The sequence below is a fragment of the Echinops telfairi genome, unplaced genomic scaffold (assembly GCF_000313985.2).
Source record: "Echinops telfairi isolate 266 unplaced genomic scaffold, ASM31398v2 ScPeMD7_16;HRSCAF=60, whole genome shotgun sequence".
NCBI classification, from domain to species: Eukaryota; Metazoa; Chordata; class Mammalia; order Afrosoricida; family Tenrecidae; genus Echinops; species Echinops telfairi.
Window position 1 is genome coordinate 2,661,095 of NW_022103913.1, and position 18,710 is coordinate 2,679,804.

The 18,710-nt window shown below is 40.4% G+C and overlaps 1 protein-coding gene across 1 annotated transcript in view; it reads left to right on the plus strand.

The window, feature by feature from the left end:
* The window catches only part of SLC9A9 (solute carrier family 9 member A9), an 859,212-nt gene that overhangs the window by 532,386 nt on the left and 308,116 nt on the right, over positions 1-18,710 (plus strand). Inside the window, exon 12 of the mRNA XM_045287469.1 lies at positions 12,664-12,817. Coding sequence (XP_045143404.1) covers positions 12,664-12,817 — 154 coding nt within the window. The remainder of the gene's footprint in view (positions 1-12,663; positions 12,818-18,710) is intronic.

Genomic DNA, 18,710 nt, shown 5'->3' on the forward strand with positions numbered 1-18,710 from the left:
CCACATTTGCTTATGCACCCATTTGTCTTCAGTGATCCGTTCGACACCTCGTGACCACACAGGCTGATATGTTGTTCCATGTGGGCTTTGATGCCTCCAAGCTAGATGGCCGCCTGTTTACCCTCAAGCCTTCAAGACACCAGACACTATATCTTTTGATAGCGGGCACCATCAGCTTTCTTCGCCACATTTGCTTATTCACCCGCTTTGTCTTCAGCGGTTGTGTCGTGATGGTGAGCATCATAGAATCCAAATACAACTTTTGATGACCTCCATACATCTCTTCTCAGGATTGCCCTCAGTTCTTGCTCAAGATGTAAATCTTTATCGTCTTCTCTCCTTGTCATACCATTCATTTGACTCATCAACAAATATTATTCACCACTGACATATCCTAAGTTCCCAAACTTATTTGGCGATTGCCGCATTTTCAGAAAACAAACACCCCCAAACAAACAAATAAAAAACATACTCATGGCCACCTTAACAATTTAAAAAAATTGTACTGTAGCTCATAATTCAGGATAAAATGTAGATATCTGCCCCAGACAGTTCTACAGCCCACTTTGAGAAACCCTGACATACATCAAAGCGCAACCACTCCCACCAATTTCAGTGCTACCATTCTGTTCCGATTCACTTTCACTTCTTGCCTCAGCTCCAGCACCATATTCCTCCCTGGTCATCTCCTACCTCTGGCCTAGAAATTTGTTTATTTTCTACATCAGAGCCAGAGAGATCTTGAGCATGGAACAGATAACATCACTACTCTGCCTGAAATCTTCCCAAAGCTTTCCATCTCAGAGTAACATTCAAAAGCCTTGTTAAATCTTAAAGGGTCTGGCATTAGTTTCTTTCCCTCACATTCATTCTGCTGCAGTCACATGGACTACATTGATACTCCTTGAACAGGCCAGGCACATCCTGGCCTTTGGACTTGGCATCTTCTCTTCCTTCAACCTAGACACTCTTCTTCCATCTACTCACATGATTTCTCTCTCACCTCATTCAGACCTCTGCTAAATGTCACCTAACCAGAGAGGCTTTCCTAATCACCCCAAAGCTAACTTATCACATACACCTACCATCATTCTGTATACACCTACCCTGCTTTAGTTTTCCTCATAGTATCTTATAGGACTGTGTGTGTGTGTGTGTGTGTGTGTGTGTGTGTGTGTGTGATCATTTCCAACATATCTGGAAGCTCCTTTAAGGTGCTTCCTTATTATCTCCTGGAGCCTGAATGAATGAAGGAAGGAAGAAAATCATTATCTCATATTTACGGGGCCTGAAACCACTGCAGTTGCTCAATTTAAAAACACTTGCCGAGTCTTCTGTTCTGGGTATTATGGGCGAGATAATAACTGTACAAGGAAGATGCAATTCAACCTTTTCAAATGATTAAGCATTAGAAGGAAAGGACAGACTGCATTAAACCACTAAATTGCCTCAGTGTATGAGTTAGTAATTTGAGTGGTATGAACAGTGACTTAACTATAAATTAGACAGGAACATTTTCCGAGTGGGGGGGATGAGAGAGGAAAGGTGATTCAAATGGTGTGGTTTGGAGTTGTCCATAGGACTGGGAGCATTTCAGAAGAGGTAAAGCAGGAGATTAACAGTGTCACCCTGGCAGTAAGGCACAGATAACAATTGTTTATGAGGAGTGGGAAGCTCCTTGGTTGATTATGATTTGTATTTGTAGTTAAAGGCCACAAGTTTATCTTAAAATTTCAATTTAGAAAAAAATACATTTTTTAAAAGCCTTCCATCAGCAGCAAGGCAACAGAAATTTAGATAAAGCAACCTGCATATGATCATGCAACCTGTCAGGGGCAAGTGTGAGAACAAATTCCAAGTCTCTTGACTCTCAACTTAAGGGGCTCGGTGAATGCCGTATATACTCAAGTATAAGCCAACCCAAATATCAGCCGAGGCACTAATTTTACACAAAAACACGCATTAAAAATGTGCTGGAAAAATACAGTAATAAGCAGAAGTTGAACCTGTTCCAGCTAATTACAATGTAAAGCAATAACTACTCTTATAGAACAAATCTGGATCGTCCTCAGGAGATACAAGTATCCCAGTCCAGAGGAGACTTCATGAAGAAAACAAGGTCTCAGCTGAGCTCTTATGTAATAGCCGCGCTAGAAGTAGGTAACATTTGGCTATGGGTTAAGGGGGAAATTACTGGAAGTCATTTGGGTGGGAGAAAATAATTCAGGCAGCGGAAACTAGATATGCTGCTCTCTTTCTCCTCTACCCCACTGTTATTTCAGCACCTTGGACAGGCCTCAGTCCTTATAGTGGTCCATATTTGAGTCCTCACGAGGTTCCATAATGTATCGTTCTCCTGACCAACCAATACTCACAGAGCACACTGTGTACCTCTAATATTCCTCATTACACTCAACCTTTTAAGGGTCATCTTTGTAGAACCACGAGCCCTAGGACAGAGCAGCCCCGTTCTCTCACCACCGCATCCTTCACTGTGTCTTAGGTAAGGCTGAGAGCATAGTGAGTGCTCAGTAAAGGTTTATCGTTTTAGTCTATTGCTTTTCACTTTGAATAAGGATGCCTTAAAGTATACTCAAGCCTGGTTTCTGCAAAAAGTTTTCAATCAGCTGTAATCTAAAAGTTGACAATTCAAACCCACCTTCTGATTCCATGTAAGAAAGGCAGAGTGATCTACTTTAATAAAGTTGTTAACAATTGCCACCTGGTCAGTTCCTGCTTTGGGCAACTGCATGAATGCAGAGTAGAACTGCTCCCTAGATTTTCCAAGGCCATGACCTTTCAGGTGCAGATTGCCCACCCAGTCTCCCTAAGCACCTCTGAATGAGTTCAAAGTGCCAACCATTTGTTTAGTACTCAGCCAAGAAAAACCCCATAGAGGTGGTCACCTCTCTCTGTCATGTGGGGTCTCCATAAGTCACAGCAGACTCAGTGAGAGTTAATAATGAAACCCAACCAGCCAACAAACAAACTCACTGCCACTGAGGGGATTCCAATTCACAGCAATCCTATAGGACAGGACAGACCTGCCCCTGTGAGGTTTCTGAGACTAATGCTTTACAGGAGTGGAAAGACGTGTCTTTATCCCACAGAGTGTTAGATGGTCGAGAAGTCCTGCTCTTCAGGATAGCAGCCCAACTAGTATCCACTATCCCAGCAGCCACCAGCCACCAGAGCCCCTACGAATGACAACAGAAGGATATTTATATTTCTGTGATTTAAATGTAGCTTCATCTGAACTTGACCCATTCAGGACATATTTGCAAAAGTATACCTGGTTAAAGATTCACTTTTACCATTTAAATATAAGAGAAAACTTGTTTTTGTAGCAGGGGTTCTTTCTAGAAAGCTTTCCTTGGTTCAGTTGTCTGCCATTGTTATGAACATCAACATATTAATGAAAGAATCCCTTTAAGGTCGATTTTAAATGAAACCACATTTTATTGCAGGCAATTCTTTTACTCCCCAAGATGATGCTAACTTTTCATCAGCATATATGAGACATGTCAAAATTTCTGCAAAGTAAATCCACCTACGATGAAATAAAATAGCATATCACTTCCCAAAAGTATAGAGTTATTTCCTTTAGTTGGCCAAAACAAAGAGAAAGGGGTAGGCAATGGACCCCAAACCAAATGATCCTTGACCTTGAGTTCTGAATTTCCTGAATTTCAAGAGATATGTTACATGTTCTTTGGAAATAATATCTGGCTAGAAGGCATATCTTGCATCAACATTGATTTCTCATTTATAGCATTTTGCTGGTGGCCAAAGTAATTTATTTCAGCCTACAACTCTCCATTCCCAAATACATGGTACTAAGAAGATAGCCTCAGTGGAACAAAGCCTCCACAAAGGAGATAGTCACCACATACCTATTGAATGAAGCAAGGAAGGGCCATTGATTTGGCATTTGTCTGGGCTCCAAATGTGTGGTGAGTAACTTTAGCCCTAAAAGATGAGTGAGATATTATTTTCCCTGGAGTTCTAAATTAGCTTCACTCTGCCCTCTTAGCAGCTATCATTCTCAACCTCATGCTTCTTAGGGGCCATCATCTCAGTGGTGATGTGTGGCTTATGTGTTGCATATAACTAGGCTATGGATAGATGATCCCGCTTCAAAACACCCTATTTCTCTGTTCTTTCAGGAGGTCTGGCCATTTCAGGAAGGAATCTTGTCAACATCTCAGAGTTTGACCCCAAGGAGTAATGTTTTTCAACCTGTGACAAGTACAGAACAGATGTTCACTGTTCCATCTTTTCCCCCAGGGATCATTGCATTGCTTCACTTGTAAATATGGAGAAATAATGGTATAGTGCTTACGAGTTGGCCTTCTATACACATGGTTTGCAGTTTGAAACCATCAGCAGCACTGGATGAGCAAGACTGAGCCTCTACTCTCATAAACAGTTACAGTCTCAGAAACTCACAGCAGGGTCCCTATGAGTCAGCACTGACTCCATGGCAGTGAGTTTATTATATACATAATATTATCCATGTGGTTGTGTATATTAGAAGTAAAAAAAAAGTTAGAATAACTGGTAATTTTTTTTTTGAGGGATTGAAGGGATTGAAGGAGAGAAATCACATTTATTAAATATCGGCCATGTTCCAGAACTGAAGCAAGATTTGATTTATAGATTATATTTCAGTTCCTGGTACGTTTTTCTGTGGTGCTTCTATTTATTATACATTGGAGTTTACAAGGCTCAGAAAGGTCAAGTAGTTGCTAAAAGACATGGAACGAGGAGCCGTAATCCAGACTGTGAGCCTCGCACCCAGCTCACCCCGCAGCCCATGCTTTCCCTTACGTCACACAGAAATGAAGACCAGTTTTATGAACTGAAACTGTGAGATTTGGTGTTCTTTTTTATTATGTTGGAGATTACTATTAACTTAGAAAGGAAGGCTTTAGAACTATCTTACACCCTATCTGTAGTATGTTTATCTACAGCATGATATCCAACAGGACACTTGTTGACAATGTTCTGAGGTTTCAATGTTTTCCCCATGGGCTTCCCATCATGTTGTACAAAGTTATAGGGTTCTTTTTCAATTTGTTTTAGGCTTAAAGGCTATTGTGAATACTTTACTCTTATTCTTTATTGCTTGGGTTATCACTTCTATATTGCCCAATTACAAAACAACCAAACCCCTCATGATCATTGAGTCGATGCTGATTCACAGCAACTCTGTAGGACAGGGTAGAACTGCCCCTGTGAGTTTCCAAGATTGTAACGGTTTATGGGGAGTAGAAAGCCTTGTCTTTTTTTTTAAGTGTTTTATTAGGGGCTCATACAACTCTTATCACAATCCATACAGACATCAGTTGTGTAAAGCACATTTGTACATTCATTGCCCTCATCATTCTCAGAAACCAAGAACTGCTCATGCATCAATAATTTAGATTTAAGAGCATAGTTATGGTAATTTCACATAATGATAATACATTATAAAACATAGGAAGATTAATGACTAAATACTTCCCGTGTCTTGATGCCTAACATATAAGCATTTATAATAAGCATGATATAATCCATTTTTATTTCAGTTTTATGTCTTTCACACAAAAAATGCAAAGTAAAGAGCACAGGTATTCATAATAATAAAAATACATATTTTAAAGTCCCTTCACCTAATATCTGCATATAATATTCACTTATCTATTTTGAGGTAATGTTACTTTATGAAAATTTCTAGAAATATGAGCTTTGGAAAGAGTAAGTAAAATGATCAATTTCTACATCTTCTATTTCCAATCATATCCACTGATTAAACACTGCTAAGAACTTTATCTAGACCTATAAATTCCTGCTTGATCCCTGATAGGCTGTGGGCTAGGTTAGCAGTCTAAACCCACCCCTGCTCTACAGAAGAAAGATGAGGCTGCCTACTTCTGTGAAGATATAAAGTCTCAGACATTCACAGGGGGTAGTTCTGCCCCATCTCGTAGGGTCTATGTAAGTTGGAATTGACTCTATTTTTTTTCCTTTATTTTGCTTTTATTTTATTTATTTATTTTTAAACATTTTATTAGGGGCTCATACAACTGTTATCGCAATCCATACACACATCAATTGTGTAAATCGCATTTGTACATCATTCTCAAAACATTTTCTCTCCACTTAAACCCCCGACATTAGGTCATAGAGTCAATTTCCAAAAATGAGACCCAATGTTGGGAATTGACCCTATGGCAGTTATTCTTTATTTGTTTTGTTTGGGAGTTTATAAATTCTCTTCTGGGCCACCGAAGTCTGTCGCTAGACTGTTCCCTTGAGTTCCTGTTCTCCAAGGACACCACTTGTGTTTCCTGCAGAGAACATCATTAACATTCCCCAGTGTTCGGGGTGATTTATGTCCCCACTTTCTTGTCCCAGTTGGGTCTGAATGCAAGGTACCTCTGGTGGGAACTTTTCTTCCTGAGTGCAGCCTTCTTGAGTGTTCAGAATTTCTGATATGTAAGAACTTTAAAAAATAATAACTACCTTAAATGTTATCCTCCATGTCTTCAGGCCATTTCCTTGTCTACATGGAGAACTGGAATACTTTCCTTCCTCCATTGCATTTTGTTGAAGGTGTTCGCGCTTTCTAATGCTTCCTTGTTTCAGGAAAATGTCTCTGGGTCTCCTGTTCTGCTGCTTGTCTCTTGTACAGTCTCATCATGGAGATACGGAAGGAGCATTGTGTTCTAAGTTGGGAACTTAAGCAACCAACAACAATATAGTTATAGTTTTCCTCATGCTATACTGTCTCCAATTTTTAAAATTCCCATAATATGAACACTTGAGTTTAGAAAACTAAATACTATAGCCAATGTAAAAAGTGGGTCATTGATATCTTATATGCATAACTTAAATATACCTATTTTAAAAAGTCAAATCACTACCTCAATGACATACTTGCTGTCTTGTAAATATTTATCTGTCCAGTTGCATGCAACAGTGGGAACTGTAACTGTCTTGTAAGTCTCTTATTACTGAGAGAGCCCTCTTAACTCTTTTACTTTTACTTCCTGTGATTTTATTTACCTTGTTTCAAAGTCTACGCCTTCATTTTTATTAATGTCTGTGGTAGTTGTGAAGGGGTAGAGTCTAGCCTGTCAATCAGGTTGAAGCTTGATGACCTCATTTAGAGGTGCCATGAAAAAAAATAGCTCACCAAAGACTGTCTGCTTAGTCTTCCTGATGACAATACACATGGAGCTACACTAGAGCCCTGGAGCTGGAGAAGCCATGTAGAAACCCCTACCAGCAGTGAGATGTTGCCCCTGAATCCACAAGACTTCCCACCCACTGGCCTGTGATCTTCCTGCATTCAGCATCATTGCATGTGTTGCGTGAGTCTGAAGAGGAATTTATAGATTGGTATTGGACATATGGGCTAATATTGGACTTATGGACTTTGTCTGGACTGGGCTGGTGTGTATTGTCAATATACAATTGCTCTTTTATATAAAATTCTTTCTTATACACATATGAGTGTCGATGAATTTGGTTCTCTAGTCAACCCTCACCAATACACTGTCATCTGGCTTAAATTTTAGCATTTAGTTCTTAAAAAATACCTTTCCTTGCAAAGATGTTTAATATGGATTTATAAAAATTCACTTAGCATATTGCTATTAAAGAAGAAATGTTAAAAGAATGTAAAAGCAGATTTCCATAGGTTAATTTATAAACTTTTAACAAGAGTATGCCATCAATACATCAATATGGAGTAATTTTTAGATGTCATTTCATACAATTGTTGGTGTTAAGGAACCCTGGATTTCTGTGTTGTATAACATTTGCTTTTTTTTAGCATTTGAATTTTTAAAAGTAATTATTAACAGAAAGATTTTTGTACATATAAACAAGATCGTTTATAGTATGGAAAAGCAGAGAAAGTAGAGTAGCTAAACCAATTTTAAAGTGAAAAATAAGGTAAAGGGAATTAGTCTACTCATTGTTAAGGACAGGACCAGATAGCATTTCATCCCATTGTGTGTGAATTCACCATGATTCAATAATCAACTTGATGGTTGCTAACAACAGCACAACATGGAACTATAACAATAAGATGAGTGAGACTGAATGGACAATCCAGAAATAGGCTTGTGTTGTCTTATTTAGGGTTCTCTATTTTACGTCTGGGGGTTCTGATATCCACTGCAATGTATACACAGAACTCACAGACAAAAGTCATGACTGAAGGGTTTTTTTAAGGCAGCAAATAAGTTGTTATGCCAGTGAGAAAAGCTCAGGGTTGAATTGTTTATCAGGACATGTTACAAAGTTCTCTCAAGTCTCAAAAATGTCCAAAGGGCATACCACTCTGTTATAAGCCTCAGTCTGAAGGCATTCAGTTTATGCTCTGTGGGTTAGCAAATCCAGCTGCCTGATTTAAGGACCCAGAGGCACCCCACTCCAGTAAGCCCAACTTCCCCAATTAAGTTCCCAAAGGCACCTCAATATGCAAGCCAGTCTCCTCCACAAAAGCACTCAGCTTTACTTGCTCCATGAATTAGAAAGCCCATCACTCAGTTCCATACTCTGGCTCCTGGTTCTGATGCTGCTCTTCTGATGGTAGAGCTGTCAGATGGATCCAGGAGGTTCACTGCACAGGAATCCTGGGTCCAGAGGACACACTTCACTCCTGACTTTTGCTGGTAATGTGATCCTTATTCCTGCCTCTCAGAGATCTAATTTTTATATACAGTCGAATGATACTTCAGAGAATCCTATTTTCATTTACTCACAGGTGAACCCTATCAGTATCTTCCCCCACCTTCTAACTGGACCCATGCAGGGAAAAGTCATTTGGTGGAATTAGAGACTTCAGCTAGAAGAGCTGCCACATTAAACGATTGACTGCCCCTCCAAGACCCACCCAAATATACTCAACTCACCACCTCAACCTAAGCCTCATACCATATGCAAAAGTTAGCTCAAGATGAGCATGGCTTTATTCTCAACTTTCTACAGGAAAACAAAAATAGGAGAAAATCTGCAGGACTCAGGGTGGAGTAAAGTGTTTTTTGACTTGACCCCATATGGACCTGTGAATTCATTGCACTTTTAGCTATAGCTACATAACTCTCACAAAGTGATGGATGGTACAGTGGTTCTTGGAGCCTACCAAGGAGATTGAACAGTTTTGCTAATGCATATAAGGTGCATGGAACCCTTTTTAGCTAGGACAATGCCAGTAAGGTGTAGAGAATCCTTGTAGGTGATGAGACAGTTGTACCATCCTGCTAGGAAGCTAAAGGGACAGCACCAACAAGAGCCTGGATGAGAGCTTATCCCTTTTGGGCCCTATGCTGAGCACCTCTTAGGAAACAGTTGAAGTAAGCTGAGCTGGGAGACCCAGGGAACAAAAGAATCAAGTATTTTTAGGCAGATGGCTTGCTGAGCGAGTAATTGAGGTATCTCTGGGCACTTGATGGCAGAGTTAAATAGCTTTGTAACAGTCGCCCTAGCAGAGCAGAGACTAAGCATTGCAGATTGAGGGCCTAGAGAGAGGGCTACCTTGACATGATCAAGAGGTTGTCTGATCAAAGCATCATACCTTGAGTCATTCCAGCTATATTAGTTAATTTTGATCCTGAATGATAACCTGTTAAATCTCTAATAAACCTCACAATCTTCAGTATGTTGTGTGAGTTCTGGGTGATCATTGCAACAAACTTTCGAACCCAAAACAAAATAAGAGAATTCCATGGGAGGTGTGGCTCCGGGTCAGAATTGGGAAAATGAAGGATGAGTTATGTTTGACCTTCACTTTATGGGGATTAACAGTCTTGGACTGATGCTGCTGCTCTTGATTCTCATCTCTCCTCCACGTAAAATGAGAGGGCCCTCAACAAACACAATCCACAAAATGACAACTTAATTGGTTGGATTTAATGTGGTACAAAAATTTGTGCAAAAGAGTTTTATACAATACCCATATCTGACAAAAGACTAGCATCTAGAGTATATAAAGAATTGCAGTGCAGCAGTAAATCCTCAGAGAATTTCCAGAAATTCAAGCTAGATTCAGAAGATGATGTAGAATGAAAGAGACTATTGATATCAGATGGATCTTGGCTGAAAGCAGAAAATACCAGAAAGACTTTTAGCTGGGTTTTATTGATGATGCAAAGGCACTTGACTGTGTGGCTCCTAATAAACAAACAATTGCGATCCTGCAAAACTTGTATATACACCAAAAGTAAGTCATTAGAATAGAACAAGTGGATACTGTGTGGTTTAAAATAAGTAAAGGTGTGTGTCACAGTTGTATCCTTTCACCATATGTGTTCCATCTCTGTGTTAGGCTGGGTTGACTAGGGAAACAAATCCAGAGACATTTCTATACGTTTAAGAGAGAGCCTTATGTCAAAAAGTAATTGTATATTAAGAAAATGTCCCAGCCCAGTCCAGCTCAAGCCTATAAGCCCAATATTAGCCCATAAATCCACTACTAGTCCAGAAATCCTTCTTCAGATTCACACAGTCACATGAATGATGCAAAATGCAGGAAGACCAGGGGCCAGTGGGTAGAAAGTCAGTGGAACCATCTCAGCACTGGCACAGTTCTCCACACATCTCCTGCAGCTCTCTGAGTGGCTCAACAGCAGAAAGTGAACCAGAGAGAGAGAGAGAGAGAGAGAGAGAGAGACACACCTCCCTCCTCTGATGGCAGAATCAAGAGAGAGGAAGTTCCCAGAAGCCACCAAGAAGGTCACGCCCACAAGAAAGCATCATCAGGCTGTGACCTGATTGACAGGCTAGACTCCACCCCTATACTTATTTATCAAGTTGACATAAAATTATGTAACTACCACACTCTGTATGTTGAGCAAATAATATGATAAACTTGATTATTAGGATTACTGTGATGTCAGGATCAGAAGAAAACACATTAATAACCTGCAATATGTAGATGGCACAACCTTCATTGCTAAAAGTGAAGCAAGCTTGAAGCACTTACTATTGAACACCAAAGCATACAGTATGGATTACATTTCAATATAAAGAAAACAAAAATCCTCACAGGGAACCAATCAGTGCCATCATGGTCAGTAAAGAAAATATTGACATTATCAAGGATGTGACCAAAGCAGTGGTATTTTCAGCCACCTCATATGCTTGTGAAAGAAAGGTAGTGAATATTAAAGACCAAAGAAGTATTAATGCATTTGAATTGTGGTGCTGGCAAAGAATAGTACAAGTACTGTGGGCATACAGAAGAGCAAACAAACCTGACTTGGGAGAAGTACAGCCAGCATGCTTCTTAGATACAAGGAAGATGAGATGGTGCCTCAGATACTTTTCATGTGCCATAAGTAAAGTAAAAGTTCAGCAAAAACAAAATTGTTATACATAGGGTCTCCATAAGCAGAAACTGACTGGATGACACTCAATAACAGCAGCAACAAAAACTCTAGCAAGGAGTTTGGGGTTATCTTTAAAAATGAAACATAGAAGAGTCTACAATCCAGCGATTGCACTCCTAGGAATTTACCTCAGAGAATGAATAGTGAGGTTCATGGGAAAACCTGCATGGCAGCATTGTTTACAGCTGCTCTATTCATAATAGCCCAAAGCTGGAAATAACCTGGAAGAGAGGCACATCCAAACAATGGAATACTGCTCAACAATGAGAAGAAACCAGTGTTGATGCACGGGACAACTGCCTGGAAGAATTGTTAGAGAATTATGCTGAGTGAACCACAACCATGCCGTATGGTTCCATTTACATAGCAGTCTCAAATGACAAATTATGCAAATAAAGAAGAGATTATTGCTTACCACGCAGTGGGGACAAAAGGGAAGTAGGTGTGGGTATAAAAAGGGAAAAGAGGAATGTGGTGAGAGAAATTAACTCTATCCTGATGTGGCTGTTAGATTTTATATCAACTTGACCTTGTGTGAAAGTGCAGAGGGAGAGTCCAGCCTATCAAACTGGTTACAGCCTGATAATGCCTCCTTGGGGGTGTGGCCTTTTCTATAAGAAAGACAGTGAGAACATCTCCATCCACTCTTGCCCTTTGCCTTCTTCCTGGCTGGGACTCTGTTTTTACCTCCAGAAGTGGCCTCACATGAACTGTCGATATGGAGAACAGTTGGTGCCCTGCCATGTTTCCACCAAACTCGAATCCACCCTCCTCTGCTCTCCCTGTGCTCTCCCACCAGCCTGTGCTCGCTCTGCTTCCCATCTCACCTTTCTGCTCCATTGCTCAGCAGCTGTGTGAGTGTGAAGATGGCTCCAGCTAGCACGGAGCCACAAACTTGATTTGGACTGGTCTTGGATCCTTCTTGAGAGAAAGTACTTCTTGATATAAAGTGTTTTCTTTTATCTGTGTGTGTAACATATATACACCTGTATCTACACACACGTAAGTATTATTGGGTTTGTATCTCTAGAGAACCCAGCCTAGCATAATTTTCTGACTATGTCAATGTCAACATCTTCGTTGTGATGTTGAAAAGTTACACAGGGTTTCTAAGTATTGCTTCTTACAACTGTTTGTCAATCTACAGTGATCTCAAAAGTTAAAATTTAACTTAAAAAATTAGTTTGTCTCCAAATTGTGAAGATCAATCCAATGAAATGAGAATAAGTCATGCAACAATGCACAAAGTTCACAGTTCCCTTTTGGTTTTCTCTGCAAGGTTTGCGTGGAGCAATAGCATTTGCCCTAGCGATTCGGAACACAGAGTCTCAGCCCAAACAAATGATGCTTACCACCACACTGTTCATCGTCTTCTTCACCGTCTGGGTATTTGGAGGAGGGACAACGCCCATGCTGACGTGGCTTCAGATCAGGTCAGTGGCACTATCTAACAAAGGAAATAATTACTTGGAATGGCTGTGTTTGATTTCTGATATTGTTGGCTTGATCAAGGGCACAGTGGCAGGTCTGTACACTAAAGTTCCCTGGGGTAAATTTGATCTTCACTCACAAGGCAAAACAATGATTATACATTGCCCGGTCAATTGACTTTTCCAAGGGTCCTAGCAATCCCAGGATGATGTCTGTTTACAGTACATCAGTACAAATGTATTTGCTTTTTTATTCTTCATTTCAACATGTTTACCTGAGTGCCATGTAATATCCTATCACCTAATAAGAGTGGGTAAGACCTAGGCATTGTCCTAAAGATACTCAGAATGCAGTAGACGTTTTGTAGAGAAAGCCGTTGTGGTGAGGAGAAAGGGAAGGCAGAGCACAGCCAGGGGAGAAAGCTGTTATTCAAGGAAGAGCTACTTCTTCAGAGCATTCAGTGGTTTATAAATGCTTGTGGTGCGAAAGGACGTGTGTTGTGCCTTTTTGTGGGTCTGTGCATGTGTTTACACTTTATTTTATTTTGTTTATAATTCTTCACAACCTTTAGAATAACATTAGAGACGCAGGAAATGCTTAAAAATATTTGATCAGTGAATGACTAGCAATATGTCCAGCCAGAGGGATGCTATAGATACAAATTAGACATTTTCTCACAGGAAAGGGAGATCAAGATGAAGCCAGTTGAAGGTAACTCTGATAAACAGTGCCTGAGAGATCATTGTTGTAAACCTGAAGTAGGCAAGTAGCAGGCAATTTGACAAGAATGGCTGCCTGTACCAATAGTAGAAACACATACATTTGTTTTCAAATATTGCTGTCTTTAAGTGTTCCTTTGACTGGTATCCTATTCAAATGCCACACCAGAACAGTGTTTAAGGTGAGTTACATGTTATTTCTCACGTACATGCATCTTGATAATCACATAGCAGCTCCCTGGTGCTCTGTAAGGAGAATGATGCCCACCACGTCTGACCAAAATCAAACACCAAACCCACTGCCATTGTGTCTATTCTGATCCATGGCAACCCTGAAAGGCAGGGTAAAACTGCCCCTGCGGCTTTCCAAGACTGTTACTCTTTATGGGAGTAGAAAGCCTCATCCTTTTTCCTGTAGTGGCTGGTGGTTTCAAACTGCTGACCTTGAGTTTTTCAGCCCAGCACACAATCACTACACCACCACATCTGACAGGAAGAAAGGGGAAAAAAAGTCCATCTGACAGGAAAAATTCTTCCTAGGAAAATTCTCATGAACAAGCATTATGTTATTCTAGCATCTTGTACAGTGCCTAGCCCAGAGTAGGCATTGAATGCGTAATTGTTGCTTGAAGGAATTACTAAGTATCATCACAAATGCAAACTGCCTCGATTAAATGCTTGTGATTATTTTCCATCCATCTGACAAGGAAGAAGCAGACGCAGTCCTCACACATTTAACTAAAGAAAGGCTATGCTTACACCTGGCCACGTAACTGTGCTTTAAAGTTTAAACCAAATTCAAGAGGGAAAAAAACTCTGAGAGTGCAGTGAATATTGCTAAACATATAAAAATGCATTGACCAACGGTGAACTAAGAGTGTTTTGAAAGGCTTGTTGAATTATTTTCTGGGCCTATAAATGTGACCTACAATTTCTTTCACAGTGGTACTCACCCAGAGGCTCCCATGGATGAGCACGCATGTTACATGAGACTTTAGAGTTCTTGGTCCTCTGTGAACTCTTAGCCAGATAGTGATGTGTTCAGGATTCTGGAAAATAAAACCCAGTAAGTGAATATATGCATGGGGCGGGGGGGAGCAAAGCTGGAGGACACTGATTATCACAAGATAAAAAATACTGAATACTCAGGTAAATTGACATATTCTGAACTCAAAAGCAGTTATGTTAAAAGTTTGCTTAAAATATTTCAACTTGTTTTACACTATTGTTATTCTCTACTTCTAAGAGGTTTTACTCAAATTAGTATTATGTATTATTTTAAAGTGTTAAGCTAACTCTCTTTTTAAGGGTTTTTCAAAGGCATCCATTGACTTCAAATAAGTATCAAAATTTACACAGCCTCTTGTATCTGTATCAGCAGGAAGAGCAGAGTACAATAGTGGGGCTTTAGAAAGGTAGAGACAGTAATCTAATTTATAAAACTCAAAACAAACCTATTACCATTGAGTGGATGCTGACTCACCACAACCCTATCTAGAGTTTCTGAGACCATGGAATCTTTAGAGCAGCAGACAGCCTCATCTTTCTCTGGTTGAACAGCTGCTGGATTTGAACCACTGACCTTGTGGTTAGCAACCCACTGTTTGAGTCACTCGGGACTTAACTTCCAGTTATAGGACAGGTCACATAAGAAAGGAGAGTGATGTCGACCATAGTGTCCAGGGGTGAGGGTTCCAGAGATTAGCTGACAGGCCACGTTAATACAACCTGCTTGATCTAGAACGGTACAAGAGATTGCGTGGTCATGAAGATGGTCCAGTGGAAATTGGCTCCAAATGGCACTGGTGATTGAACGTCAGACTTGATGGTCAACCAGGAGGGGACTGTATTAAGGGTAGGAGTGTGGTATATTTGAGGGAAAGAATTACAGGTCTCCAATCCACTGGGAAAGCTTGAAATTCCAGGTGAGAACTAGAATATATTTCTGAAGCCAAGACAGGCCAGCCATAGAGGCCATGGGCCCAGCCATGGGGCCAAACCAGAGGGGAGGAAGCTACAGTTCATTGATATGTAGATGTCCAGAAAATCAACCGAGACACATAGGGTACAAGCCAACAAGACTAAGTTAAAACCAATGGCTCTCAAACTCATAAGAGCATCAGAATGACCTGGAGAGCTTGTTAAAACCCAGATTGCCTGGTCCACCCCATATTTTCTGTTTCAGGATCAGGTCTACAACAGAGTTGGAGAATTTTCATTTCTCTCCATTGCAGGCAATGCTGATGCTGTCAATCCTAGGAGCACTCTTAAGAACCGGTGGTCTAAACTTCCCACCCCCGATGGACCAGGGTCAATATGAAATACTTCCATATTTGACTAGAGTTGCCCAAACCCAGGCACACCTGTGCCCACAGTTTAAATTCTCAGTGGGAGGCAGGATCTAATTTTAGGAAAAGTAACTGTACATTGATCAAAGAGAGGAAAAGGGACAATAGCATATAATCAGAAAAGAATCGGCCCAGACATTCTTGTGTGTAGAATCACAAACACACACACACACACATAGGCCATAAATTTGGTTCACAGATATTATAGTGAGACTGTCACATGTTTCTCTCTGCTTTATGGCTTATAATGTTATCAGAGACACCCTCAACTGTGTTACAGTTTTGTTTGTTTGTTTTTTGTTCCCTGCCTGGGTCCCCTACAGTTTTTAATTTCATAGTTGCCCATCAGTCACACTATATTTAGCCAGGCCTTGCTTGTTTACAGAGCAACATTTCATTAACTAACTTTCATGTCAGGCTTTTTCCATAAAATACTCGAATGTAAGTAAATTGTAGCTTTAATAAAATGACACAAAAGGGAGACCCCAAGAGGCATGAATGTAAATGTGACATCAAATGAGCCCAGACATCATCACTTGGTGCACTGTGCTTATACATCTTACATTCCCATTCCTCCTTGATTTCTTTTTAAAATTTTCCATCTCTTTTCCATATATTATTAGGTATGTACTTAAGTTGTGTTTTTATCCCTGCAAAAGTTGCCAGTCAGTCAAACTATCACAGGAGGATGCAAATGAAATATTTCATATAGGCTAAAATGTGATGCTATTAATATGAGTTGCACTTTGATAGAAATAACTTTAAAACAGCAATGATCCTGTGCTAAGAGAAACTTTGGATGGTTTTTATATGTAACAACCTTCTCTACAAATGTTATCTTGTCCTAAAGACCATGTAGAGCACTTGCCAGAAGTTGGTTGACTTTCTTTAAATAAGAATAAAATGATATTTACTGAAGCATTTATGACAAATCATACTTCTTTGTTTCCTCCCATTTTGAAGAAAAATAAAGGAATCCAACATTATTTGGGGGGTTGGCTGTGGGTTGCTTGATTAGAATCTGCATCTCCTCTTCTGGGAAACACAGTAGTACCAGTGGTGGAGCGGGGATATCCCAGCCCCCAATATCTAAGGAAGAGCTTCTCTGTTAACCAGGAAACAAGAGATCAAAGGTGTCAGGCTATGCCCTGTAGAGCCAGTAAATGGAATTATCCCCCAAATGATCACACATGTTTACAAATACACCTCAAAGCTCAACACGTTATAGCCTTCTCCAAGTGGCCTTAGATAATTAACTTTGGGGTGGTAACCTTATCCTGGCTTTAGGCATCTCACAGAGCTAACTCAGCTTCAGCAAACAGCACAGAGAACACAGTTTCTAATACTGTCCTGGACACCCTAGGTAGGAATGTTGGGTTCATCCCTCAAAGTCTCTGGCCCACAATGAGGAAAGGGTTACATACCAAAGTTAACATAGTCTTTCTTCCAAATGGTGTTACAGAGCACTGGCACCAAGTACCTTCTCCAGCTTCCCGGTTTTGGCCTCTGAGCAACAAGAATAACTACCCTGATTGAGTTCTTGTTATTGCCAGATCTCAGATAATAAAATACAAGTCACTTCCCTTCCATGTGCCTCAACCTATAGTGTATAAAACAGAGAGTAGAATACTAGCTGCCTCCTCAGTCGGTGCAGCTTGCCAAAGTCATTCATGATTACATCACTGTTGAGCCTCAGAGCAAGAACTCTGCCCAGACAGACTGAGTCCAGAGCCCGCACATCAGCATTCGCCTGCCGCCTTGAGTAAATGAGCTTATTCCTGATGCCTGCAATCTCCCTGATTAGCGAATCCTCTGGAGAAAAGGAGATGTACTTTTACAACCAAGACAGACCTGTGAAAAACAAACACAGGAAATCTTCATCCATTATGAGTGATTGGGCTGGCTTACTCATGCAGCACAGATGTTTTCTTCGACCTATGCTAGAAGATTTAAAGGTAAATAGGGCCGACCCTGGCCCAGTGTGGCTAGTAAGGAAGCTTGTCTTCTTCAGTTACGGTCTTTGTGCCCTTTGTCACCTGCATGTGCATCTCTTAACCTCATTTTTGACTCACACCAGTGTATGTTGGGCCGCTTCTCCAATTCAACCAAATAAAACTACTGCATCTGCTAGCCTGTGTTCACTGCAAAGTATTGCATTACCCCAAAGTTATGCACTCAGCAGTGGACATAGGCCAATGTTCGAGGGTTCTGGAGTGCAGGGCATCCCAGATCATTACTGTAATTAAATATTTAAATTCTATTTTGGTTTGTGGTCCACCCCCATTTTATAGAATTCCAGAGTGTTTTCTTTATCATCTGGACCCACTGGCTACAGACTTTTTAGTAAGCACTGTCATGTGAATGCATACTCAGACAGAAAGGGAAATGTTAGTAATATGTTTAATCTCAACTTGTTGCAGCTGTTGTTAGTTACCGTTGGGTTGGTTCCAAGTCATTGTGATCCTATGTACAACAGAGCAGAACATTGCCGAGTCTACACTATTCTCCAGTTTTTGCTATGTTTAAGCCTGTTATTGCAGACAATGGAAATCCATCTTATTGGAGGTCTTCTTTTTAATGCTGAACTTCTACTTTACCAAGCATAATGCCCTTCCAGTTCCTCCAGATAACATGCACAAAGTACATGAGATAAAGTCTTAGTCCTGATTTGGATTGTACGGGGCATTCTGGCTGGATTTCTTCCAAGAGAGATTTGTTCATTTTTCTGGCAGTCCAGGTTGCTGTGGTTATTAGGTGCCATCAGGTCACCCATAGTGACTGAGTTTGTTTATTGTGCCAACGTGGCCGATAAACACATGTGGGATTAA